The sequence below is a fragment of the Conger conger genome, chromosome 12 (assembly GCF_963514075.1).
Source record: "Conger conger chromosome 12, fConCon1.1, whole genome shotgun sequence".
Classification (NCBI taxonomy): Eukaryota; Metazoa; Chordata; class Actinopteri; order Anguilliformes; family Congridae; genus Conger; species Conger conger.
This window is the reverse complement of record NC_083771.1, coordinates 15,136,210-15,163,348: the sequence shown is the minus strand read 5'-3', so window position 1 is coordinate 15,163,348 and position 27,139 is coordinate 15,136,210. Positions and strand designations below refer to the sequence as shown.

The 27,139-nt window shown below is 42.3% G+C and overlaps 1 protein-coding gene across 1 annotated transcript in view; it reads right to left on the bottom strand.

Moving 5' to 3' along the window:
- Positions 1 to 531: 531 nt before the first annotated feature.
- The window catches only part of dpysl2b (dihydropyrimidinase like 2b), a 30,977-nt gene continuing 4,369 nt past the window's right edge, over positions 532 to 27,139 (bottom strand). Inside the window, exons 2-14 of the mRNA XM_061262646.1 lie at positions 18,751 to 18,839; positions 18,253 to 18,437; positions 15,516 to 15,680; positions 14,863 to 14,924; positions 14,315 to 14,395; positions 13,896 to 13,964; positions 12,071 to 12,191; positions 11,300 to 11,456; positions 10,784 to 10,925; positions 10,515 to 10,685; positions 6,328 to 6,507; positions 6,005 to 6,170; positions 532 to 4,276 (exon numbers count right to left, since the gene is read on the bottom strand). Of these exons, the coding sequence (XP_061118630.1) occupies positions 4,185 to 4,276; positions 6,005 to 6,170; positions 6,328 to 6,507; positions 10,515 to 10,685; positions 10,784 to 10,925; positions 11,300 to 11,456; positions 12,071 to 12,191; positions 13,896 to 13,964; positions 14,315 to 14,395; positions 14,863 to 14,924; positions 15,516 to 15,680; positions 18,253 to 18,437; positions 18,751 to 18,839 (1,680 nt within the window). The 3' untranslated portion in view covers positions 532 to 4,184. The remainder of the gene's footprint in view (positions 4,277 to 6,004; positions 6,171 to 6,327; positions 6,508 to 10,514; positions 10,686 to 10,783; positions 10,926 to 11,299; positions 11,457 to 12,070; positions 12,192 to 13,895; positions 13,965 to 14,314; positions 14,396 to 14,862; positions 14,925 to 15,515; positions 15,681 to 18,252; positions 18,438 to 18,750; positions 18,840 to 27,139) is intronic.

Genomic DNA, 27,139 nt, shown 5'->3' with positions numbered 1-27,139 from the left:
GCTCACACCCAAAATTATAAACTGAATGGTACATACACTCACTGAGCACTTTATTAGGAGATTATTCATGCAATAATCTAATCAGCTAATCGTGTTGAGTTCTGTGGGCAGAAACGCCTTGTTAATGAGGGAGGTCAGAAGAGAAGGGCCAGATTGGTCAAAGCTGACAGGAAGGTGACAGTAATGCAAATAACCACAAATTACAACAGTGGCGTGCAGAAGAACATCTCTGAACACACAAGGGGTCAAACCGCTAAGTGGTTAGGCTACAGCAGCAGAAGACTGAGTAAGACTAATAAATACCTAATAAACTGCTCACTGAGTAGATAGGTGAGGATGAGTGACATTTGGCGTCTGCATGAAGGGGTAAACACCACCGTTTATCCAGCTTCCTCATTTGGGTCTGCACCTCAGTACCCTATAACAATGTGACTGGTTAATATTGCTAGACCCTCATTAAAGAATAGAGGATGAACAGGTGACATGCAATCATGATAATTATATAGCAACCCTCAAATAAACAAAATGCAATGTTTTTTGGGGGTTTTTTTATTATTATTTTTAAGTAACCATTAATGGGATTTGATACTTTCAGAGAGACAAGCATCCTCAAAACCCCACAGTCTAAGAGAACACACATCATCAACACTTTCACTTCTACAACGGGGGAAGCATGACATCACCTTCAGACCAAAGGAATTTGTCTTAGTGCTGCACTTACATCACATATGAGCACGGCATAGAATCACACAGCTGGCAAAAGCAGGGGGAGGGGGCAAGCATTACAGTGTTTTTGTAGAGAGGTGCATTGTGGATACTTGGACCCAGCATTCTGCCACATTGTATTGTGGGTACAAAAAGTCAGCATTCTGCCACACTGCATTGTGGGTACACAAATTCAGCATCCTGCCACAATGCATTGTGGGTACACAAAATCAGCAGTCTGCCACATTGCATCGTGGGTACACAAAGTCACCATTCTGCCCCATTGCATTGTGGGTACACAAAGTCAGCATTCTGCCACACTGCATTGTGGATACACAAAGTCAGCATTCTGCCACACTGCATTGTGGGTACACAAAGTCAGCATTTTACCAAACTGCATCCTTGTCCTGACATGGTCACTGGAATGGAAGGGAGCTTTGTGCAAAATGAAGGGTAGGGCTAACTTTCTGACCCTCTGTGTACCTGCATCCCAAAGCCCTCAGTGACCTCACGGACCCTAAAGCCCTCACACTGAGACTGTCGGCAATACTGCAGGGGAAAAAACTGGAATAGTGCAATCTTCCAGAAAGCACCAACTTCAGACACTCAAAGGAGCCAGTAAAAAACAAAAAGGAATTGTAGGTAGAAAAAATGGATCCCATCAACAGTCAAAAAAATGCATGCACAAATGAAAAATACAATTATTATATATTCACAAACTGGTAATGTTGACAGAGCTGGGTGGAGACTGGCCGTGGATCCCATGAAGGAGAAGGCCTGGCCGGTCACTTTTCATGGGTGGGGCAGAACACTGAGTGCAGCACAAACATGGCTGCTTGGATGCTCCACTGCTCTAACAGTGTCCGGGTCCAGTAGGGTCGCCAGGGGCAACTGCAGTTGTCATAGCAAATAAAAAGCAGGGCCAGAGTCTCTAAAGCCCTGTTGTCATGGTAACACCCTTAACTTCCACTATGCAATGGAGCTAGACAAAGTGTAGAGAGAGGGAAAGAAACGGAGGGAAACTACCTCTGGTCTCCTTTCCCCTGCTGCCGAACTGTACTTGTGCACGCATTCCACAATGTTTCCCCCCAAAAAAAATTCCATCAAAGTGACAGGAATATATTGAGATGTAGGGTCTTTCTTTAACACCTTGTTGCCCCCCCCTTCTGAGGTTCTGTGCATTCCAGCACCAAGCAAGCAAACAGGAGGCTCATGCTAAACTCATACAGCCATTACATTTGTCTAGGTTTTCAGGGCGTCTACAAAAGGTGACTTGGAGAGCCTATAATAAAACTATGAAATAAACCAACAAAACACATAATTAAAACACATTAAAAACAATAACAATCATAATGAAAATCACTGAAATCATAAGTGCATGGATGTGAGGAGGACAAGGAAGATTTAAGTGACAGCTGAGCTCAAAGTTGCAAAAAGTCTTAAGTGTGTGAGGATATACAGTAGAAGGAGGTCATAAGGTAGCAAGCAGGAGTCCTCAATGCCTATTCATTCCCTCCTGTAAATCCCTTAAAACATGACTTATACTACATGCAAGAGCCATTTTTATGCATTAACACTATTAAAAGATGCCTAGGGCTGTTTTCTGAAGAAGAAAATAGTTAATCTGAATCAGGAGATTTGCCTTGAAATATTATCACATTGAGCTCTAATTGGAGCAATTTATATTTTTCCTGTCAATCAGTTTTTACATTTCTGGCAGGGAAGAGTTCAGTTGGACAAACTGTCCGTGCATGCCCTAGCAAATTAACTAAATCTCTGGGCAACTACTCCCGACTCAAACACCTTCCAGGGGTCTTAATTCATCACTTAACATTCCCAGGTACCGTTTAAAGGGCTAAAACACAGCCAACAGACTGAACATCACGACCATACACCAGAGGAAGGAACCAGGCAGATACATTTTTCCCATGAATTTATGCCCGCACCAGCGAGGGGAGAGAGGTTCAAGATGCGCAGAGGACACAAGAACAGCTTTAATTCATTGGAAGATGCATCGGAAATAGTATTAACACCGCGCAAAAATGCAACATATAATGCTACTTTAAAAACCTTTTTACACAACCACTATGTGAGGAATAATAATATTAATACAAAAGATCTGGCACCTTAGTATCGGTTAATACAAATTTTTTTGTACACAATGTATTTTACAGCCTTGTCTTACCTCAGTAATAATATAAATATCGATACACCTTACATGGGTTCTGCAGATGCAGTTTAGGCATGGTTAAAGAATGCAAGGACTGGGGGGGGGATAAAGACAGAGCAGTGTACAGTCCGCCTTTCCAAAGCACGCAACCTCAATATTCCTAGGCCAAACTTTGGACGTAGTCCATCAAACGCTGCGGACGCAATGCACCCTGCCTGTTAATTAAAGTCTGATGCTGAGGGGATGGAAATTTCTGCCATTTGCCGAGGAGTTTCCGTTCTCATAGTGCACGGAGCACCAGTGCTGGAGAGAACGAGGTTTCGTAAGGCATCACATTAGAAGCCAGTTTGACTACTGCTTTTGAACACTTGCTCACAGCCATTGCAGGACCTGTTCACAGATCAAAAACACCTCTCAAATTCACCAAATTTATCATTGGTCGCGAAGCGTAGGGCTACTTTTGGAAACGCTTTACTTTCTCCTTTTGTTTCAGGCCTTAATCACAGCTTTAAACGTGAAATTATCAAAAGGTGTCATTCCTGCGCTTTCAGCATCAAAAAGGCTTTGCAAACTACTGCAGATGCGCAGTGTATTTATGTTTGTATAAGTCTGTAATCTAAAATAATTGTTGTAATGTCTCCATGGTGATGTGTGTAGTTCTGCGTAGTGACTCGATTCTCACACAATGACTATAATACCTCAGGTACAGTGTACAAAGCTCTTCTGAACAACGAGGATAATCTGACAAAACAGTCATACTTAATACATACTTTTTCCAGAGATAATATGAATGTATACAACATTCTGGCGATTTTGAGGTTCTATTTTCGGCGCTCATGTCATATATTCTCAGCTCATAAAAAACAACAAAAATTAAGTTAAAAAACAAACAAACCTCTCTTTACTTGCAAGGCAAAAAGGCAAAACATGGACACCACAGCCCAGAACACATTTCTTTCTTTCTATAAATGAAAAAAAAAATACAATTGCTCAGCCTTGTTTCACTTGTCTCTTCCTTTAAAAACAAAACAAAGCAATATGATGTATGGCGGTAATCACACAGTATAAAACACGACAGCAATACAGTCTGAAATTCTCAAGCACGGAATGCGAGTTCAGTAAATGAGTCAACTCAAAAGAGATTTGTGGGTATTTGAGGGTGCAGGTGTAGCAAAGAGGAGCAGGTGTGGGGGTGAGGGGTGTGGATGAAGAGACTGAAGAGAGGGGACGTCTTTTTTTTTTCTTAGCAGGGATTTTCAGGGTTGCAGCTCTGACAAGTCCCCTTCCCCCTTTCAGCCAATGAGAGAGCTTAGCCCAGACTGGTGATGTTAGCCCTCCCACCAGGGGGAGCCACAATGCGCTGGGTATTGCGCCGAGGAATGTTGTCATCAACTTGAGCACCTGGAATCGATGCAAAGAGAGAAAGCAAGGAGTTAATATCTGATAAACAGAAAATGACATTACATTTACATTAATGGCATTTGGCAGACACTCTTATGCAGAGCGACGTACAGTTGATTAGACTAAGCAGGAGACAATCCTCTCCTGGAGCTAATGCGGGGTTAAGGGCCTCGCGCAAGGGCCCAACAGTGGTGCTGATCTTATTGTTCAAACAAACGACCTTGCGGGTCCCAGTCATGGGCCTTAACCACAACGCTACAGGCCGCCTGAAAACGTATTCTGTCGCTTAAAGGTGGCGTAGCCCAATGGGCATTCAAGAAAATGTTACCCCCAGCAGTCCCAATATCAGTTAATATCCTATTCTTATTGACACTACAATAGTACCAACATTTTCTTCTTCTGGACAATTTTACATCGCGATTTGAATAGTAAGACTTTCACTTTTACATAGAGTCGTCTGCCATTTCTGAAGTCCATTCGAGAGCTTATCTATTCAACATGATTAGGTCAATTTTTTTTCAACGTTGGGAAGTTTTAAATAGCAGAAAGGAATATGCAAATTAGGTGGAAAGTCCGGCCAAAAGGCCACAAAATGCCAAAAACATAAGAAGATGAAAAAAGTAAATACAAATGGAGGCATAGGCCAAAACTGGCACAGCTTAGCAACATGACAAGCTATGTCTTCAAACCTAAAGAACAGCCTATTGTTTGGCAGATGTCTCTGCCTGTTTTTTTTCTTATTTCTCCACCCCATAATGGCTTCCTTGACTTTCATTGGTAAAACTTCGGTCCTCACGTGGACAAACGCTGATAATTGGGGGACTATGAATAAAAAGGAATGGTTATTTCTACAAGGATCACCCAATATGGATGTAGATACCCTCAAATTAAAGGTGACAGTCTACATGTTGAACCTCATATTCATTGTTTCATTAAAAAAAATAACCAAAATAACAGAAATCAGATGCTAAAATTTTGCCACCCATGATAAACAAGAAGGAAAAAGGCTGCAATCTAAATTGTATTGTTCAGCTAAAGTGATGAGGAGCTGGAGGGTTTTTTTTACCAATGCACAATAAAGGAATGGGGGAAAGAACAAAAAGAGAGTGGAAGAGTCTAAGCTAGGGACACAGCAGATATGATTAAACGGCTTGTCGACGTTGCTTTAATAGACATAGTTCTATTCTAAATTCAGATTCAATCATTAATCTACAGCACCTTGCATGGTCAAATGAGGTGACTGGGTAACTCATTAGTAAAGTGATGAGTGACTGATTTTATGTTAACAGTAATACATCAGTTTATTTCTCCTTCTATGTTTTAGCACCTTTTCTGAATTGTTTGCTCATTTCTTTATTCATTCTATTCCGAGTGTCTCCTCACCCTCACATCTCCACCTGTGCCTCTCTGGCGCCACCTCACAGTTTGAAATGCAGAAGAGAAGTTGACACAGCTACTCCCAAAACCCTGGCACTCAGCAGAAGCTTTGCACTCTCTGCCATATATAAAGTTACCAACGCTCACCTCCCTCTGTGATGTGTTGCTGTTGTGTTGCTATGTCAATGTCCATGTTAATGTTTGCTGTTAGGGTATGATTGAATATGTTCATGTTTTTAGCGCAGATGGTGAATGTGGCTGGCTGTTCAATTATAGACCTGCTAGTGGGAAAGCCATGTTCAGCTGTGACTCATGGACTGTTTCCATGGTGAAGCAGGCAGGCAGACCCACCGGAGAGGCTGAATCCAGACTGGTGGAGGTTGCGCACTGGCTGAGCCGGCTGCTTGGCAGGGGAGGTTTTGGCAGAAGATGCTGGGGTGACAGTTTTGGGGGTCACTGACACCTCGCACACTGGCCCATCATACAGACCCCGGGGGACCCCCCTCAACTCAGCCAGCTGTGGAGGGGAAACGGTCAGGTGAGACAGCAGACACACATGCACAAGCATGCACGCACGCATGCACACACAAACATTTGGGCACAAACAGAAGCACACACACGTGCCCACACTGACACATGCATGCAGCAACACAGACACGCACACATGCACGCACCCTGCTGCGAGCCTTTATCCTCTTGTAGACGTAGTCAGGGAAGGGCTTGCGGGGCACGTAGCGGCCGGAGCCCTCTGTAGTGTGAAGATTTCCATCCTCCAGAACAATCTTACCCTGACTGATCACCACCAGGGGGGCACCACGCACTTCTATCCCCTCAAAGATGTTATACTCCACAGCCTGAGAGAGAGAGAGAGAGAGAGAGAGAGAGGGGGGGGGGACTGGTTGACCACGAGAGCATACAGTAAATCGCTATATTTATATTATTATTATTATTTATTTATTTGTTTATTATACTTCTTCTTCTTCTTCTTCTTCTTCTTCTTCTTATTATTATTATTATTATTATTATTATTATTATATAGCTACTCATTGTTATCAAAAACATACTGTTTGCATTGTTGCAATTTCCCCAGTATTGATTGTATTCACGTTTGTATTTATTCAACACAAAAACCATGTTTTAAAGGAGAATAATGATTGGCAAAAGCCAAAAAAGACAAGAAATTCACAGAATCACCAAGAACATTATCTTGACCTATGCAGTGACAAGGCTTCCAACACACAATGCATTAATACCTGCTATCAGTACTGTAACTATGGTGGTCTACTTCAAACAACATGTACCACTAAGCAGGCTGCTGAGGATTCAATCAAATATTCTCTTTGAACAACAACCAAATAGATTATTTTCAGAGGAACGCAGGAGTTGATTAATTTCTAGAAATCAATAAGGAATTATTTTGTTGCTATATGTACTTAAATGTACCAATTATGTGTCTTGTTAACAAAACAAGGATAAAAACAAGAAAGTCAGACTTATTTCCATTGTGATCGAGGGACTGTTGTTTCTTTCATTTACTTATGCATAAGGTGAGGATTTGGGGAGGGAAATCTGATCCCCAGAGCGTAACAACAGAAAAAAAACATGACAGCTCCAAGATCATTCCGATAACTGACTACACAGGTTGCTAAATATATGTTTGCTAGCTAGCTATGTGACCAACCAACCATCGGTGACAAAGTTTGGCTAACTTTACTCTAACATATATTGCTGGCTATGATAGCTATCCATGTAATGAATGTAGCGGTGGGCAGCGAAAGAGAATGAGCAGAGAATGCCTCATGCCAGGATGTGCTAGCTGTTGATATCTGCAGGAAACGTTACATTAAAGGAATGTTGTTTTGTAAGCTTGGCAGTGACAGCTAGTCTACTGCTGTTTCATGCATATGCTTTACAGGAATTAATACCATAGCTAGCTAGCTAGAAGTTGTCATCATATTTAAATTGTCCTATTTTACATAGCTAGCTAGGTAATGCAATTAGCTAGTAATGTTAACATCACTTTACCACCAAGCAGATATAGACTACCTAGCTAAGCATAGAGCTAGCTGGCTAACCCAACACGACACACCGATAGACAATTGATGGCTGGAATAGCTAAAGACTAACCAGAGACGCTGTGGTGTAAAGTATGAGTATGTAACGACATAATGTTATATGTTATTTTGGAAAATCAGATCCTAGAGCAGCAGGACAACTTAAGTCTGAAGTATAGATAGATAGCTAGCTATGTAAGTAAAACATTAGTTGGGGTAACATATATATATTTATTTACATTGAATAGCTTAATTATAGTTTGGTACTGTTGTGTCCTAAGCTACTCGTAACGAACAAACTAGCTAGCTATCAATAGCGAATGTTAGCTGAGCTAACTGCCATCTTGAAAGAGGTCAGATATAGCCATCCCATTGGGTGCGTCCCATTAGCCGGAAAGTGCACACTCCTGAAATCCACCACCACCCTCTTCCACTCCATGCCCCGGAAACCGATCTTTGTGGACTCCCTCCCTGCACTGTCCCATTTTAAGTGTAGGACTAAAATGGCTAAAATTCTGTCCTCCTCCACTCCCCCAGTGTAGTGTACAGTGATGTATGTTTCAGCGGTCTTTTCACATTTCTCACACCCACATAGGCTACTATGAAAACCCAACCCACAAAATCTGGCACTGTCCAGATCCAGAAAGCGGAGATGGCAGGGAACTTGCCCAAATTAGGCTATGCAAAAATATTTTTCCAAATTTTTATGTCGTTATTATCATGCATATCAGCCTACCCAGATTCCAAAATGTCAGTTTGGGTCATATCTGACAAACAAATTCGGCAATTTAAAACAGGGAAGTGGGCTTATGTATTTGGTTGTAGCCTGCATAAAACCAGCATGACCATTAACAAGCCGGCCAGCTACAATTATTTAAGTAGCCTACGAAAACATGTATGGGTGAATGTATTCAAGCAACCGATCCCAAATGGTGCATTTATTGCCAATACATTTGTTACAGATGTTACAGAGGTAAATAATTGTTTACCAATGTGAACACTCTTGATAACTGACATATGAAACACCATATAGCATAGGCTACCTTTCACTAATTGACAGAAATGTTTCCGAATTAGCGTATGTGAGATGCAACCGACAATAGCCGAGAACATAAAACTGTTACAGTAGATGGTGTTCAGATCGGACACATTGGGATTCTGGGATTAGCCTAAGGAGCTGGTCTAACTGGTCAACCAGCTGTTTCAAAACCTAGCACAAGGTGTTTCTTTCAGCAGGGGTTGATATTCGCTTGCAAAGCTGGACAGAGATGTAACATTACAAGTGACGAGAAAGCAATGAAACGGACCAGGTCTCGTTTGGTTGTAGCCTATCAGGTTCTACAGCTTTTAATGCCAACGCCTATTACAAACAAGCAAAAGTACATACAGTTCATGTTTGTATGACACTGGAATAACAATCAATGTCCACATAACGACTTCATAACGTCACCTAACAGGACATTCAAAATGCCTCGCTGTCCTGCTTCTATATCGAGCTTAAAGAGCATATTGTTTGTATTCATGTTTAGATAAATATATCACTATTGCTGTACCTGTTTCTATGTGTACGCTTTGTCAATATTTACAGTACCTACCGGGTCCAGCAAAAAAGAAGAGGCGGGCATATTTCTATTTCCACCGAGATTCTGACCTAGGATGTCTAGGATGGCACCTCCTATGTTATGCCTATGGTTGCTGGAGCAGATACTATGAAGAGCCAGCAAGGCGAGACTGTGTTCAGAGCGCTCAAGGTCTGTCTTGGCACCAATACTACTGCCATCATAGAAACCAGGAGTTACTATGGACAGACATTTTCAACAGTAGCTTTTTTTTAAAGACGAATAGAATCACGCATGAGCCACTGGCTGCCACAGTTATTCTGAACAGTCTTGTCAGTCATTGGTCAGATGAAGGAACACTTTGCACCTCATAGTATGAGCCCCAGCCAATTGGATTTGAAAGGGGTCATTGTTCTGCAGTACAAAATTAGCCTTTAAGGGATAGCGACAGCATTGGGCAGAATGTTCAGCCTCTTTACGCAACTGATATGATGTAATGGTAACTCTCTGACTTTGTGTCTAAAAAAAGCATGAAGTCATGGTTAGTCTGGACCTCTCTACACACAATGATTCAATTTTCCTTGACTAAGCTAGAAACAGACAGAGGAATGAGCAAGACCATCACTGTACCCTCAGACTGAAGCTAAACAGAGAAACACTGTGGCAGACTTAAGGAAAGTTGACTCTGCACACATGCACATACACATGCAGCACTTCATATCTGCTGACTTTCCAATGAAAGATGACATCACCCGTCTGAGGTCATGTGTTTGGATTGCATCGCTCACATAAATCTCCATTACAACTCCACCCGACGCTGGCGAGCCCAGTGAAACAGCGGTCAGGAGTTTAAGCCAGAGTTAAAAATAATATCTGTCAGAGGAAAACCACACTTTGAAACCAATGGGAAAAGAAATTATCCCTTTAAATCAGGCATGGTTGCTAGGTAGGGCTTGTTCGGTTTTTTACTACTATAGGACATGTATACTGTCTCACTGCCCCCCTGTCCCAACCCTACACAGGATCCCCTGTGCGACTGTCACATCTCGCCCTACCCAGCCTCCCTACCACTCGCCGACGTGATTTCTGTGCTGTGACTCTGCCAGGGATAGTGGGCCCCATGAAAAGGTGTGATGCTGGGACCTTATTGTCAATGTCACATGATAATGACATTTATAATCTTCCACCCTAACAATCAATACATTTTGGGGCCCTCCCCCCCCCCCCCCAAGCCCATCCATTGCTTACCAGGTTGTGGCTCTTGGCAGAGATGATTTTGGTGATGTCAGGGTCCCATAGCACCAGGTCTGCGTCGGAGCCCACGGCAATGCGGCCCTTGCGGGGGTACAGATTGAAGATCTTGGCAGCATTGGTGCTGGTGACAGCGACAAACTGGTTCTCATCCATCTTCCCAGTTACCTGTAGGAGAATGGCAGCAGAGAAAGCTCAGTGTGTGTGTGTGTGTATGTGTGTTTGTGTGTAAGTGTGTGTGTATGCAAGCGTGTGTGTGTCCTCACCACACACTTGTCCCAGATGAGGGACAGACGCTCTTCGGTGCCGTTGGTGCCCTCGGGGATGAGGGTAAAGTCATCCTTGCCTACTGCGCGCTGGGCGGTGTTGAAGGTGCAGTGGGCACTGCCAGTCACCTGGAGATCCCCACTGTGGAAAGAGGGTGGAGTCAGCGGGAGGTCGCTGTCACTCTAAGAGGTGGTGGGGTCAGTGGTCAGAAAATAACTAAAAATTCCAACATCAAGTTCGTCTTTGTCAAATGCACAAATCATTTTTACAAAATTCTCTTAACTCTACATAGTCAAAGGAGTACAAATCTAACGATTATGACAATAAAAAACAAAACCACTGTTATAATATCTAAAGTCATAAATTACAACTGAACTAATGCTGCAAGTCCACATTAAAGTTACGCAGGTTTTTGAGCAGATCTATACAAATAAACCCTATTCTGGACTATGGTATTCATCGGTGGAACATGTTTTATTTATGCAGTTTTGCCAGAGGCACTGTGGTGCCCTCACCAGGAGAGCAGTGAGTTGAGATAGTCGGGCGTGGTGGGGTCGGGGCTGAGGGGCGGGGATGTGATGTAGGCGGCGGCTTTGGCCCAGTTCTTGCTCCAGTAGTGGGAGCCGTCTGTGCCCAGGCTGGCAGAGATTGGCTCCCCGTACACCACAGTGCCTGCGGGCCAATCACACGTCACAGGAGACCATCATGTGACAAGGGTTCTGGGCTGTGTTCTGTTTGTTAGAAAATGGCTCCAACTTTCTTTTTAACACATAAATAATATGCTGTGGATATAGCAGCCCTCATCCTTTCATTTATTTCTGAAGTTCACTTCCTGGTCTTGCTGAGACAGATGGTTGGCGTGGACCTGGCCTGGACTTAATGACCAAATAAGGGTCACCCTTTTTCCGTATTACGCAATCTCTCTAATTTGCACAATATGGACACTTCCGCTGCACTTCTGTTGCTTCACAATGCTTTTCACAAACCCATCACAGTCACTTTGTCCATATTCCTTGCAGTCTATGCTCTCGCCTCAGTGTGAGAATTATTGCAGTGGTGGGAAATTATTATTTTTATCTATTGTACCATATGGTGGGTGGGGCTTGCAGGTACGTCTACAGAGGGAAATCAGCAATTAGTGCTGATCTGGGGAAAGCAAAGCCTTTTGATTGGCTCAGCCCAGTCACCCCGCGGACATGGCATGACAGCCCACGTGACTTCCCCATGACTGAAGCTGACATATCATTTTACATAAAAGTGGCATGAGTCATCCATCCATCCATTACCTTTTTTCCTGGCCATGGCAATGACATCAGCAGCACTCTTGCTCATCACCTTGGTGATGTAGAGAGGGCAGTTGGTCTGATTGGCCATCGTGACCGAGCGGTTGACTGCCTCGGCCTCCACCTGCAAAGCATCACACGGATAGAAATCCTGGTCAGTCTCCCGCCTCCGGAACATTACCCACAGGCTGCTGAAACTGCACCCATATTCAGAGAGCAGACATAAGTGCAGCACTGCCATCTCATTCCAATGGGCCAGTCAGGGAGTAGACATGAGTACAGCACTGCCATCACATTCCAATGGGGAAATCAGTGTTCTATTTACACTCAGTGAGCACTTTAATAGGTATTTACTAGACTTATTTTTTTGACTTGCTGCTATAGCCTATCCACTTAGAGTTATGATGTGCTGTGTGTGCAGAGATGCTATTCTCCATACCACTATTGTAATGTGTGGTTATTTGCATTACTGCCACCTTCCTGTCAGCTTTGACCAGTCTGGCCATTCTCCTCTGACTGTTCACTGGATTTTTTGGTTTGTTTTTTTGCACCATTCTTTGCAAACTCAAGAGACTAGTGTATGAAAATCCCAGGAGATCTGAGTACTCAAACCACCCTGTCTGCCACCAAAAATCATTCCATAGTCAAAGTCGCTTAGATCACATTTTTTCCCCATTCTGATGGTTGAAGTGAACATTAACTGAAGCTCCTGACCCGTATCTACATGATTGTATGCATGGCACTGCTGCCACACAATTGGCCGATTCGATAATCACATGAATAAGTAGGCGTAATAAAGTAAAATGTTCCTAATAAAGTGCTCGGTCAGTTTATATCTCTCAGTTTACAACAGCAGTGTGGAGCTTCTGTTCAACAGATCAGAGCTTTGCAGCTGCATGGTTCCAGGATGCTATGCTGATTGCGCAGAGCCCAAAGCACACTACAGTTCCAGATGTGTCATTTGTTAAAAAGTAGCATCTGTTTATGCAATACAAATAATAAAATTGTCAGGCAGGAAAACATAATTTAAACATTTTAAACAAAAGTGTATCCAGTATACCGCAGCAGAATTAGTTAAATGGTATTTTCTACTCTGTGTCTCTGGGTGAGCAACAACGATGTAACAGCAGTGATATTTACATTTTACATTTTAGTCATTTGGCAGACGCTTTTAATCCAAAGCGACTTACAAGTGCATAGGTTCTACCACAAGTCAAAGCATCACATCCAGAACTAGAAAAATACACCTGGACTGCTGTTCTAAACATATAGTCGTCATCATAAGTGCAATTTTTTTATTTTTTATTTTTTTTTTTTGGGGGGGGGTTAGACAGGGATAGGGGTATCAGAAGGGGGGGGCGGGTAAATCAGGAGGGGGGACTAAGGTAGAGTTTGAAGAGGTGTGTTTTGAGTCTGCGTCGAAATAGGGGGAGGGATTCTGCTGTCCTGACAGTGGTAGGCAAGTCATTCCACCACTGAGGAACCAGAACGGAAAACAGGCGTGAACGTGCAGCTCGACCGCCAGGTGCCCGTAGAGAGGGAATCGTAAGGCGACCAGAGCTGGCAGACCGGAGTGGTCTAGCTGGGGAGTAGGGAGTGATCAGGGATTGTATGTAATGTGGGGCAGTCCCCTTAGCAGCCTGAAATGCCAACACTAGGGCCTTGAATCGGATGCGTGCGGCAATAGGAAGCCAGTGGAGGCCAATGAGAAGCGATATCACAAGCTTAAAGACGAAAGTTAGCACATAGCACATCTGCCTTTGAGCTGTGAGCTGTGTTTGCCTCGCGCGGAGCGGAGAGCAGGTGCAGGCTGGAGAACGGGGCTCACCTCCTCGGGACGGCTCAGGACATGGCCCTCGGGCCCTGTGATGCCCAGCTCCAGGATCCTGCGCTGTTCCTGAGAGGGGGGATAAGGGAGGAAGAGTGTGGGAGACACGTAGCATGCTGTCACATTAGAGGGGAAGCAGCTGCATTAAAAACCTCTTTATTTCAGTTTAATTGCTCCTTGTTCCTGTGTAGGAAACCACACACTGTAGGATGCTCAGATAATTGCACACTATCAGTGCCTCAGCACAGCACTATGACATTTTAACTGTGTTATTACCCCTTTTTCTGAGCTTTATATGGCAACCAGAACTAAAGCACGCATTAAGGAAGAGAGAGAGAGAGGGACCATTGGAGAAAGAGGCCAGCGAGACAAATTAAATCCACACCAGAGAAGTAAATAAAGTAAGGGTTGAGAATTACCTCTGCAATGATGTCTCCATTCTCAGCGTGCACCTGAGCAATGGCCCCCAGATCCCGGATCACACTGAACACCTCATAAACCTGCAACGCACATTACACAGCTGATGAATACAAGGCGATATTAACAGAATTGCCATTGATAACAACCTTTAGAGTAGTTACAGAAATCAAACTGGTTTTGCTACTGGTTTCACTGCTGTATTAAACTCAAGCCATCTTATTTTGTATATTGTCTGCCTAATGTCATTTTCCATTAAGAAACTGAAATATGCCATACAAACTTGCTATTTTTATAGCGGCTTCCGTATTTGCTCTGGGTTTTGCATTTGACTCTCAAAATAGCAATCTGGCTAGCCGGAGGCGCATCTGACTACCAAGTATGAAATGACCAAGTGTAAACTTGAGTAGCAAACAGTTATACTGGTTTAGAAGAGGCCATTTCCACAACACAGTGAAACAACCTCTGCTTCAAGCAGCCTGTCTGAGATTCTCTTTACAAGGTTTCGAATATTAAAGATTATTCTGATGTAATGACCTTAAACTCATACCTGTGAATCTGTCAGCTGGAAAACATCCTTATAGGCCAAGTAGACCAGGAAGGAGTTCACTCCTAAGGACAGAACACAAGTGAGCTAAGAGAGCGCAGGATGCAGAGGAAGAGAGAGAGTATAGCCAGTGTTACTGATATTGCAATGTCACAGTTTTTCATTAAACCATTGTACTAGAGAGACAGATATTCAATAGTGAGAAAGATAGGCAAAGGCAAGAGCAAAGAGGAACTAAACACTAAAATAATACTGTTGCTGTTGAATTCAAAATGTGTTATTATGATTTAAGCTCTGGCAGTGTGCACTGTGCACATATTGTTTTCTATGCCAGAAAAGAGTTGAACAGAAACTTCTTCACACTGCAGGACATTCACGTGCATTCTCTTTAGAGACAAAAACAAAAAACACTTAAAAAAAAAAAAAGGGTGCCATACTGCATGGGACAGCCGATCACAATCAGGAAGGAAGTGTGTCTGATTGTGTCAATGACGGGTGACCCATTACTAAATTAAATATGTTTAATTGTACATGTTCTTATTAGACTTCCTGTTGTTGTTTTTAAATGCCTTTTGCTTATCACAATTGCATGGTCCATCTTTGCCATTCCAGCAGGTATTCATCGTTCACATATCAGATGGCAAGGGGAGTCCTACCGTGGTCCTTAACAAGTGTCTCCATATCTTCCTGGATGCCCTTGTGCCACTCGGTGATGTCCACATGCAGAGAGTAGTCACAACACGACTTGCTGTCCGCCCATTCCCGCCACTGGTCAAACGCTGAGATGAGGCTCACCCCGGGGTCTGGAACCACATGATCGACTGCACGCACACACGCACGCGCATAAACACACACAGACACATGCCCGCACGCATACACAGGCATGCACGCACACAAGACACACACACACACACACAAACACAAACACGCACGCACACACATCATTATTGTATGCTGACATCTGAGAGGGCAGGATCTAGGAAACTATAAAGTCACAAATTATACACCGAATCTCTGGCTAGAATCTCTGGCCATCAATCAGCAACCATACCAGTGACAGCTCTTCAGTAAAGATAAACAAGATTACAGGTTCTGACAAACAAATAAAAGGCACAGGGAGTAAACAGAAATGGGCTCACACTCCTTTCATTGAGTAAAAATCTGCTCATATTTCACAGCTGCCTGAAATACCACTCTGACCCCAGTCCAGGTCACATGACCAGTTTGGAATGTTCTCTTGTGGTTCCTGTCAGCTGGAGTCAGGATTCTAAATGATGTCACACACAGATGGTTCCACCAGTCATAACTGCAAGCAGCATAGGGTTATGAACAAGGATGCCACTGATCAACAGTGAAGAAAGAGGAGGGGATGTTTCAAATAGCACAGAGCGGCATCTACAAATCCTTTTCCTCTCTCAGTTGGCATGCAGTGTTGACCAGGGCTTGGAAAATCATTGTAATAAAATAAATGAACCCTTTCAAGTGTAATTACCGTGAAATCCCAAGAACGCGATATGGCACTCTCAACCTCATAGCTTTTTCAACCAATCAAAATGACTGCTATACTACTATACTGCTAAACCCAACAATATTTTCTCATCAAACATCAAACTCAGAGATCTAGGCCTGTGACCTATGGGAACGAGCTCTTACAGAGTTGGTCACTGGAGAGACACCATTACATTACATTATTGGCATTAGGCAGACACTCTTATCCAGAGTGACGTACAGTTGATTAGACTAAGCAGGAGGCAATCCTCCCCTGGAGCAATGCAGGGTTAAGGGCCTTGCTCAGCGGCCCAACGGCTGGGCGGATCTTATTGTGGCTACAGCACGGATCGAACCACTGACCTTTGCAGGTCCCAGTGATTTACCTTAACCACGAGGCTACAGGCCGCATCAGAATGCATTGGTATTTATGGGGTGTCCGGGCCCTGCCAGGAGTTTCTCTTTCCACACTTTTAAGTTTGAATGGAGCAGTCAACATACATAATGAGTCAATATAGATGATGAGACTGGACAGTTGAAATCTACTCTACCATTAGAAGCAGTTCCAGATTCAAACCATCGCGGTGTGATTTGGGGTTTATGATATGGAATATGTAGATGGAGATTGCGAACTTCGCAGATTGAACAATTACTTGTCTACAAATACCACCTCTGTTGTTGGAAGCGGAAGTAACAGCTTTCTTTTTTTACTACCTAACACATTCATTTTTGGTCTCATTAAAAAGAGACTAAGACCATGAATCTTTCCATAATAATATAACGGTGTTTAGCCCTGCTTTCAACAGTATAAGGTCAAATGAATAAATACATTGTCCTTAGATGTCCTTAGAAAGTTCTTGCCATAAAGGAGTATGACCCCCCCGGGCAAGCCTCCCTTAGTAGCCCTGCTTGGTGAGGTATTTGAGACAGCTGCAGTTCATTTATTAGAATTTGGATTTTTAAGAGAAGAAGGATTTTCCTTTTTATTTTGATATTCGTTCTGGCTTATAAGTCACTCTCTCTTTTCTGGTATTCTCAATTTAATGTCTTGCATAATGTCTCTGGTGGTTAAAAGTTAGTCGTGAGCCTACATTCAATAAAGAATGTATGATTTAAATTATTCTAATTGTTCTTAATTACTTTAATCTTATGATCTGATATAGAGTTTGTTTTTATGTATTGAGTTTGAGTTTGCTGTAGGCTAACCTATCTAAGATTTTGGCGATTTAATTGATGATTGTCAAATGAAATTATTCAATTAAATCACATACATTTTATATGTAGGTTAAGTGAGGGGTTCTAGCATGCAATACCACTTGTGTTCAGTGTTCATAGTACTGAACATCTTAACAAGGGCATTGATTGTTGGAACTGAAAATTAACATATTACTTAAATATAACATTTACTTAATCCTCACTTCCCTGACAAATCAGTCTGTGCTTCCATCAACTAAAGTTTTGCGAATGTTCTGAAGAGGGCGCAATCAGATTACGTAATCAAAAGACCAGCTGTGGCCAGCCAGTGACCTGGGAGAGGGTCTCTGGGCCAGTTGCCCATTTTCCAGCTTTCTGGAGCGGAAGCTCCCTGTAGGTCCCTGTCACGTCATAATTTATTGGGAAAATCCATGGGCGTCCATCACCCTTTTCCGCATCTTCTCTCTATAGAAACGCCGACGTTTCCACCTCAGACAAGCGTAAAAACTTTTTTTTTTAATTCAGCTGTTTTCACTGCGGTTTCGTTATGCGCAATTTCAGAATAAAAATGGTTGGACAGAAACCCCCCACGACTAAATAAATTCCCCACTTTGACCGCACTTCCACCTCTCACTTCATCTGTGGCCTGTGTTCGTCTGTGCCTCTGTGATCCCTCCCCCCCCACTGTGTATGTGACGTCACAGCACGTACTGATCATGGTGGTGCCGCCCGCCAGGGCAGCGCGAGTGCCCTGGTAGAAGTCGTCAGCCGCAGTCATGCCCCGGTCGGGCATCTGGAAACGCGTGTGCACATCGATACCCCCCGGGATCAACATACGGCCATGGGCGTCAATCATCTTCACCCCACCGGGAACGATTAAATTCTCCCCAATTTGTCTGAAAGAGAGAGAGAACAAAAAGAGAGATAGGGACAGACAGAGAGAGAGGTTTTTTTTCATTAAACAGTTTATGTGCACAACGAATTGGAGCTGGTGTTTCCCCATGCGGTCACACAGAATTATGTTTGAAAGGATATCCAAGGTTACAGTCAGAGAGTTGGAGTCACTATCATATATGATCACACTGCACTGCAACATTCATCAAACATCTAACAGTCAGGCTGAGTTACGGTCATACGGTCTGGCTGAGTGGCAGTCCTTGGGCCATATCACCCTGGAGTCCCATATCACCAAATTATAGTCAGGCTTACTTGATGAGGCCATCCTCCATGTAGATGTCAGCACAGAAGGACTGGTCATCATTCACAATCTTCCCACCTTTGATCAAGAGACGGTCACTCTGGAGGAAGAGAGACAATGACTGGTCAATTCTACTTGCTTATAAAGATGACTGTTTGGGACCATTCCAACTCTGGTAACTTTTCTGAAGACACATTAAATGAAAACTGACAGGAATAACATTTATTCTACACCTGCACTGTCACATCCCAGACTCACTACATAAAAGGACACAGCAGAGAAGAATAATCCTCTGCTCAGAGAACCCTGTTTGAACTACTGTTTGACAATATACAGTGTATTGCACTAAGGAAGTGATTGAATACACCTAACTAATCAGAAATAGCTGAGAAGCTAACTGTCCAATTACTTTGGGTCCCCTAAAATAGGGAGACTATGTATAAAAAGGAATGTAATTCCTTCACAGATTCCCTGAGATGGATGTAAATGTCTGTCCTTCATTATTCGTTGTTTCATGTGTTTCACATCAATCCAATACACTGGAGTACACAGCAAAAAGAACAGAAATTGTACCACTGTCCAAATACTTATTGACTGCACTGGCTGTAACCTCGGAGTAAGGTCTGACTATTGCAATGGCCAAAACAGTTCAATAACAATATCCATAACAAACAGCAGTGTGGCGTGATGGGTAGAGAGCTGGGTAGTTACTGGAAAGGCTTGTTTTCTACCTGCCATGCTGCTGTTGTGCTCTTGAGTAAGGTACACTATTTAACTTGAATTTCTTAATTAAATGTTCAGCCACATAAAAGTGTAATCGGTGCAAGTTGCTCTGGATAGCGGACCAGCTAAATGCTGAAATTTAGTGTGAACAATTTTACAAGGGGCGGGGGCAGAGATATAGAGGGTGTGGCACAAAATCACACTCATTTAATTTGATTCAATTAGTTTAGACAGATTTACTGTTATGAAATCACTGATCGGAGGGGGGTTAGTCATTGTCTCATTTGGGAGAGAGATAAAGAAAAATGGAGCCAGAAGAGTACATCCCTGGCGAGTAAGAGAACAAATACTTATACAATTGTCTTATACAATCTCATTTTGTCATTTATTCGTTGTATTTTCATGAAATATGCATTCACCAATTTAATGTGTCATAGTATAAAACCATTTTCATTGTGTGTGTGTAACAAAACCATACAGCAGCTTTTGCATTTTTGGCTTTATATTCAAATAATTATTCTCAGAGAGGGAGAGAGAGAGAGAGAGAGAGAGAGAGAGAGGAGGGTGACATCATGCTGTTGAGTAACAGGAATACTATGCTCATTCTGACATTGGCAGTGGTTTTGACACATCTTTTTGTCATCAGGACTCGGATCTGGAGGCAGAAATTGATCTCATAATTTGCTCCACTAAATCTTTGGTGCTTAACTACATCACAAAATAACATAAAGTGGTTAAAATATAAGGAGGTGAAAATTTTTATTTGAAGACAGTATTACACATGTACTTGGGCAATGGCAATTAATTGTTTTTACTAAACATATGACTATTCCCACTACCGTTATTACAACTAATTATACTAATTATACAACCATTATTACAACTAATTATTGCATAAAATACCGTAAAAAAATCCTAGTGAAAATATCAACAGAGTGACTGATAAATACATATTATTGTCAATAATTATGGATCAGGTCTCAGACCCACTCTTCTGCCACCCTGGACTGAAAGAGAGATCTGTTCCCCCATCCCGCTTGTTTCGTACCCAAACTGGGAACTGGGCAACTGGGTTCACAAGGCCAAGGCTTCTTCAAACAAAGACTGCTCTGTCTCTGAGTTCACTCTCTGAGAGCGTGCCAGAACCAAACTGCGGCTCTTATATAAAGGAAGGGGGTTGCCCCCCCCCCCACACACACATACACACACATCTAACCCCCACCCCCTAGTAATCCCCTGTCTCTCCCCCTCTCTGTGAGCTGCAGCCAACAAACAAAGGGGAAAACCATCTTAGCAACATCCACCATCATCTTAATCAAGTTAGTCACTCTGTTAGGACCAGACACTACAGAGTGCTATGCATTCCTGCTACAGTGTTTTTTTACAAATCACCCCTGTTGCCATCTTCCCCATCTCCTCTGCCCCCAAAACCAACTATCCGGAATAAATACTTCTTTGGCTAGTCATACACAAACACACATCTGTTGATCTCTTTTTTTGGAGTCATGGGAGTGTCATTTTCTTGGTTTCCCTTTTGGGGCCAATGGAATGATTATGGGAATCATGGTACGCGGGTGTGTGTGTGTGTGTGGGGGGGGGATCACTGCATTGCCACAACTTTTTATTCTCCCTTCATACATTACATATAAACACTACTGTTAAACTCACTGATTGCCGGCCAGAAGCAGATGGGCTCCCCTCAGCATGCTGTAAGGGGGTTTCAGGCATGGGGTCTTTGTTAAACTGCTTCGTGGAAATCTTGCATTGTAAAAAGCGATATACAAATCGAATTGAATCGAATTTTCCTACCGACCGGCTAGTTTGCCTTACAGCTAAATAGTATCTAGCACCGTATTAAACAGGATTCTGTTTTAATCTTCCTGGATTACTTTAATAGATTCCAAACGAAACCTAGTTTTGAATAATCAGTTTTGTCTGTACAGATGGATCCATTATAAGAGGCTGCAGGTTGGATTCCCAGGTGGGGCACTGTACCCAGAGGTACTAAACCTGAGCGCTCAGTAAATATGCAGAAATGGATTGTATGTACAGAATGCAAGTCATGTACTGCACTATGGACTGAACTTGTGCTAAGCAGCAAACTGTGAAATGAAATGTAATGCTGGAGTATTTGAGATTAAGTGCCTGGCTCAAGCATGACTCTGTGACTCTAGACTAGAAGTAGAGGACATGCAGCATCACTAACAAATGTGTGCACAGATTAGCACACCAATGACCATGAGACAAACAATGTGTACAGCATACTGAAAATGAAAAAACAACAATTGTTGTGTGAATCCCGGGGTGACAGACCGGCAGATGCAATGGAGATGAACTGTCCTTCATTTCCTTTCACATGACTGCTCCGGTTTTAAAAGTGCAACATAAATCACCTTAGTTATTTTAGGAATCTTTTCCAGATAAATTTGAAGGGAAATAAATTATTTGGTATTTAATCTTTTTCTCTCTCTCAGCAGCGTTGCATAATGCGGCCATGAGAAAAATATTGGTCAGTAATGACAAACAGCGACAGAGAGAGTATTGATTTTATTGATAGCAATTCAGAAATGCAGGGGTAAGGTGAATTTAGTCAACTTTTCCATGACAACCCTGGCCTCCCTTGGACCTGCCACCCTCCCCCCTCACCACGCAGTAAGAGCGATCAATGTGGGAGGTAGGGTAATTGTTATGGCTTCTTCCCTGGCGCTGCCAAAAAGCAAGACGGCCAGCACACTCACTAAACCAGAACAAACTGGAGTAACCAGCTTCCTTTTTCAATTATTTATTTATTTATTTATTTTTATTTATTCATTTATAAACAACACTAATGAAGAATTCATGTAGAAAAAGAAAGTGTTAAAACCACAACTGAAGGCAGCATCAAACTGCGGTATTCCTGCAAAACTGTCCTACATTCCTGGCCAGTAGGCTAGGAGAGGCAGTCTAGAGTGAGAATGTGCCTGAAGCAATCTCCGTGAGCCCTCCTCTTCTCCTGAATCAGCAGATAAAATGCAGCAGCCTTTGTTACCTTGGCAATGACTTCTGCAATTAATGACGGGAAAGCCTGAAACATCTACCCTGATGAGGTCATACTTCCATTATCGCTTTTTTGTTTCTTGACAATGAGATTGCGGTCTGACTGGGGTTAAAGATGGCTTTATCCAGGCCTACAGAGTGCCTTTTACAGAAGCTGGGATAACAGCACCACAGAACAGCAGGAACAAGAGCACAGAAACACTGCAATGGAACCAAAAGCACTGGCAACAACAGAATGATGATGCAGCAGACAGTGTGATGTTGCTGTTGCACCAACAAATCAGCCTCAATTCATTACATTACATTATATGGCATTTGGCTTTTATCCAGAGTGACGTACAACAAAGTGCAAAGTGCATACCCATAACCAGGGATAAGTGCGCTGAAAGATCCTAGAGGGAAGTACAATTTCAACTGCTACCTGCACAACTGCTACCTGCTACAACAATTCTTTGTGGCATGGAATCCACAAGATGTTGAAAACATTCCTTTGAAATTGTGGTCCATGTTGACATGATTGCATCATCCAATTTCTGCAGGTTTGTCAACTGCAAATTCATGCTGTGAATATCCTCTTCTACCACATCCCAAAGGTGTTCTATTGGATTCAGATTTAGTGACTTGGAAGGCCATTGAAGAACACTGAACTCATTGTCATGATCATGAAACCAGTTTGAGACGACTTTTGCTTTGTGACATGGTGCATTATCATGCGGAAAGTAGCCATTAGAAGATTGGTACATTGTGGCCATGAAGGGATGCACATGGTCAGCAACCAACAATGCTCAAATAGGCTGTGGCATTCAAGTAATAATTGATTGGTATTACAAATTGGGCCAAGAAAACATTTACTGCACCATGTATTTGGAGATGCTTTTCTGATCACCACAATTGACAATGAAAATAACCACAAAGAGTGGTTAACTGAGTTACTGCAGCGTTTCTGTCAGCTCAAATCAATCTGGCCATTCTACGTTGCCCTCTCTCATCAACAAGGCGTTTCCGTCAACAGAATTGCCGCTCACTGGATGTTTTTTGTTTTTCACACCATCCTGAGTAAACTCTAGATACGAATAAGGAGAAATCCTAGGAGATCCGCAGTTACAAAAATACTCAAACCAGCCCATCTGGCACGAACAATCCTGCCATGGTCAAAAACACTGAGATCACATTTCTCCTCATTCTGATGGTTGATGTGAGCATTAACTGAAGCTCCTGACCCGTATCTGCGTGATTTTATGCATTGCACTGCTGCCACACAATTGGCTGGTTAGATAATCGCATGAATAAGTAGGTGTACAGGTGTTCCCAATATAGTGCTCAGTGAGTGTGAAAGCACTTCCCAGTGAAGGGCAGAAGCCCACTTCAGCCACCACGAGCCATCTGGGTAATGCACCGCTTCCTGCATCAGAACCACACCAGGTCAGGTGGAGAGGAAGGGAACAATGAAAACAGCTGCCTTTGGAGTTTAGGTGGTCATAGTAAGAACGTGGCCAGGGCACTGGAGAACCACCTATCACAGAGGTGGAGAATGAGGACCATATCCAACATGCTCTAAATTTGATTGTTGCTTAATTGTGATTTTACCAATCGGGTATTTTATTATTAAGAAAGACCTGAGTGATTCCAATTGTGTCCTAAATTAATGTCAATAATATGAATGATGAAATATCATATCGGAATGGTTTTTGGTTTTGTAGAGGGGGGATGAGTCAGCCTCCACACCAGAGCCAGTCAGGCCCCAGTCAGCCGCACAGACAGGCCCACAGAGAGCCCCAATGCCAGCCTCACAGACAGGCCTACAGAGAGCCCCAATGCCAGCCTCCATGCAGTGCAGAGATAGAGGCCCATGCCGTAATAAACAAATCCATTATATGGATGACTGAATATAAAATCCTAATAGTTTAATTTGTAAATAGTCATATTAGAATTATCATTATGTCAAGTCAAACTTATATTTCATGCAAAATACTTTGTTTATTCAAGCAAAGAGTTATCATAACCATATTTTCTTCTCCCTTTCTGAACAAATTTATGGTTAATGGCACTACAAGATTAAATTGTATGTGATGTTGGTATATTTGAAAGTAAACTTAACAAAATGCTCAAGAATAAAGCCATTTATTAGAGATTAATTACTAAGGGAACCCCCCTGGCTGGCTACTTTGTCTGTTTGGCCTACTACTGACATTTTTGGGGACTCACTGAAAATCTAATAATCTATCATCTATCTATCTTAGTCAAGGTAATTCGCGTAAACAGACACAGGCCCTCCAATACTGGAATTGTCTACCTCTGACCTATCGGCTGACAGAAGGGCCAAGGGATGTTTAATGACCTCACCTTCGCTTAACGTCTTGTCTGATAGATGTTTTGGCACATCTTGCATGCCATACATTGCATACATTGCATAATCAGTTTCACAGTTCTGTGGCTGAACACTGGAGCCTACATTCAGATAGCATCTCAAAGAGTGCTAATCTCAGATCAGTTTCCACGCCTGCACCCCAACCTTATTCACTATGAGCTAAAACACTGGGCTAATGTGAGATCATCACGCCTAGTGTGAGACACTTTAGCAACTAAGAGTTCACTCAGTTGTACATCCCCAGAACTCATTTCTAGGACTTTGCAGGACTTGTCAGATTTGAACAACAGGACCGTTGCCAGTACATTTGTGAAAACTAAAAACATCTCAATTTGTAAGGATCGACCTAAATCTATTTGTGCACAAACTTGATGTCAACTTGTGTTCGAAAGTGCACCCAGTCCTAAAGTGTCCCCAAATCTCTCCAAACAGAAAACATCTGTATATCTTTTTGACAAAGGAATGATCATAAAAGCTTATTTTTCAATTAAAACATATTTTTTGATACAAAATGTTAAGAGCTCTCCAAAAATTATTACTCGACCTAATGCTTTCTAATAAATCTGAATCACATTTAAAATTGAACTTTATTTAAACATTAGGTTAACCAGAGCCATGTTAGCCCCGTTACCCAGTACAATTTCAGGTTTACATCGATAGCAAGTCCAAATCCTATAATTACGGACGTCTGTTTATTCATTCTGCTATGCGAACACAGTTATATTCCTAAACTGTCCGTCGCCTGAATATGACACATTATACCTCGTTGGAAAGGGTAGGAAGCCCCGTACAAGAAACACGGCATGTTTTGTATTAGTTTGTTACTGAAATGAGCTAGCAATGCATTTACGCAACAATACGAAGTAGTTCAAGACCGCATTTGCTTAGGTATATGCTTAGGTATATAAAAATGGCTGAACAGACACAAAATAAACTTCAATGTCAGTCAGAAAACAGTCGTAGCTTCAAAACCAGGTGGGATATTTGGTTCCGTAAGTATGTTTGTATCTAATCATTTGCAAAACAAACACCAAACTGGAAATATATCTAAGAAAAAAAAGTGTTTATTTATGCAACTTCTGAATTGTATATTTTTGTTCATATATTGGAACATGATTTTTTGACATAGAGAAATTGATTTTTTTGAGTCTGTGACTAGGTCAGGTTTGTAAACCATTAGTGTGGCATGGGGGAGCCTGCTGTTTTATTGCCCTGCATTGCAAATAACAAACTGTTAAGAATCTAAACTGCTGTTCTCTCTGAGAGTCTTTTTAACAATCTGGCATCGCCGTTTTGCAGTTTTATTAAGTCACAGTTTTTGTATGATATAAATGCGAAAGCAACAATAATGATAGATGTTGACGACTCAACCACAAGGGGGCAGAGTGGATGAGGTTAAGCAAAACACTGCATGCAGTGCAGCTTAGATATGGATGTAGTCTGGATGTACTGCTGTATTCAGTGACCACTGTACCAGCTAATCCACATACTGAAGGCTTCAGTGAATCTGTGCCCACTGTGCACAGAAAATCTCCACTTCGGAAGCTAAAGCACTAAGAGCAGTTCAGAGGAACCCTGTGTGAATGATGCTGTCTCCAGGGGCTTAAGAAATGAACACACACACACAAACACTCACTCATCCACATACTCATTTACTCACTCACTCACTCACTCACTGACTCACACACGCATACAGTGGGCTCCAGAATTATTGGCACCCTTGTCAAATTTGCACAAATAATGCTGTAAGCTAAAAAAAATAATAGTTATTGACATAAGCTTTATTTATGAGTAGTGTACTTTATTAATGATTCAATGGAATCAACCAAAGTAAGTGGTACTTTCGTAAGGTTGGTCTGGACCACTCTTAGCTATACCTTAGCGATGTTGTCAGCTCACTCCGTTAGTGGCCACCACTGTTACGACCGCAAGCCTCTGAAATCGGCTCTTGCTCATAGTTACATCTCAATCTGTTAAGCAATATGAATATGTACACTAACAATTCTACAATTGTAGTTGGCTAATAATATTACTAAAATACCACATTAATGGGATTTTTTTCATGCAAAGACTAAAATTGTACATCATGAAGGATCCATGTTGCCTAAATTGCCTCTTAAATTATATTTACAAACAGATGATTTCCCACTCTCTCTGTGGGCTGGAGCGATGTTTAACGATAGTTAAACTGGAAAATATATGTTTCTTAATTCAGTGCCACATCCTCTAACAATATCTCCATTTTGTTTGCTGTGAAGCTGTGGGACCGCTTC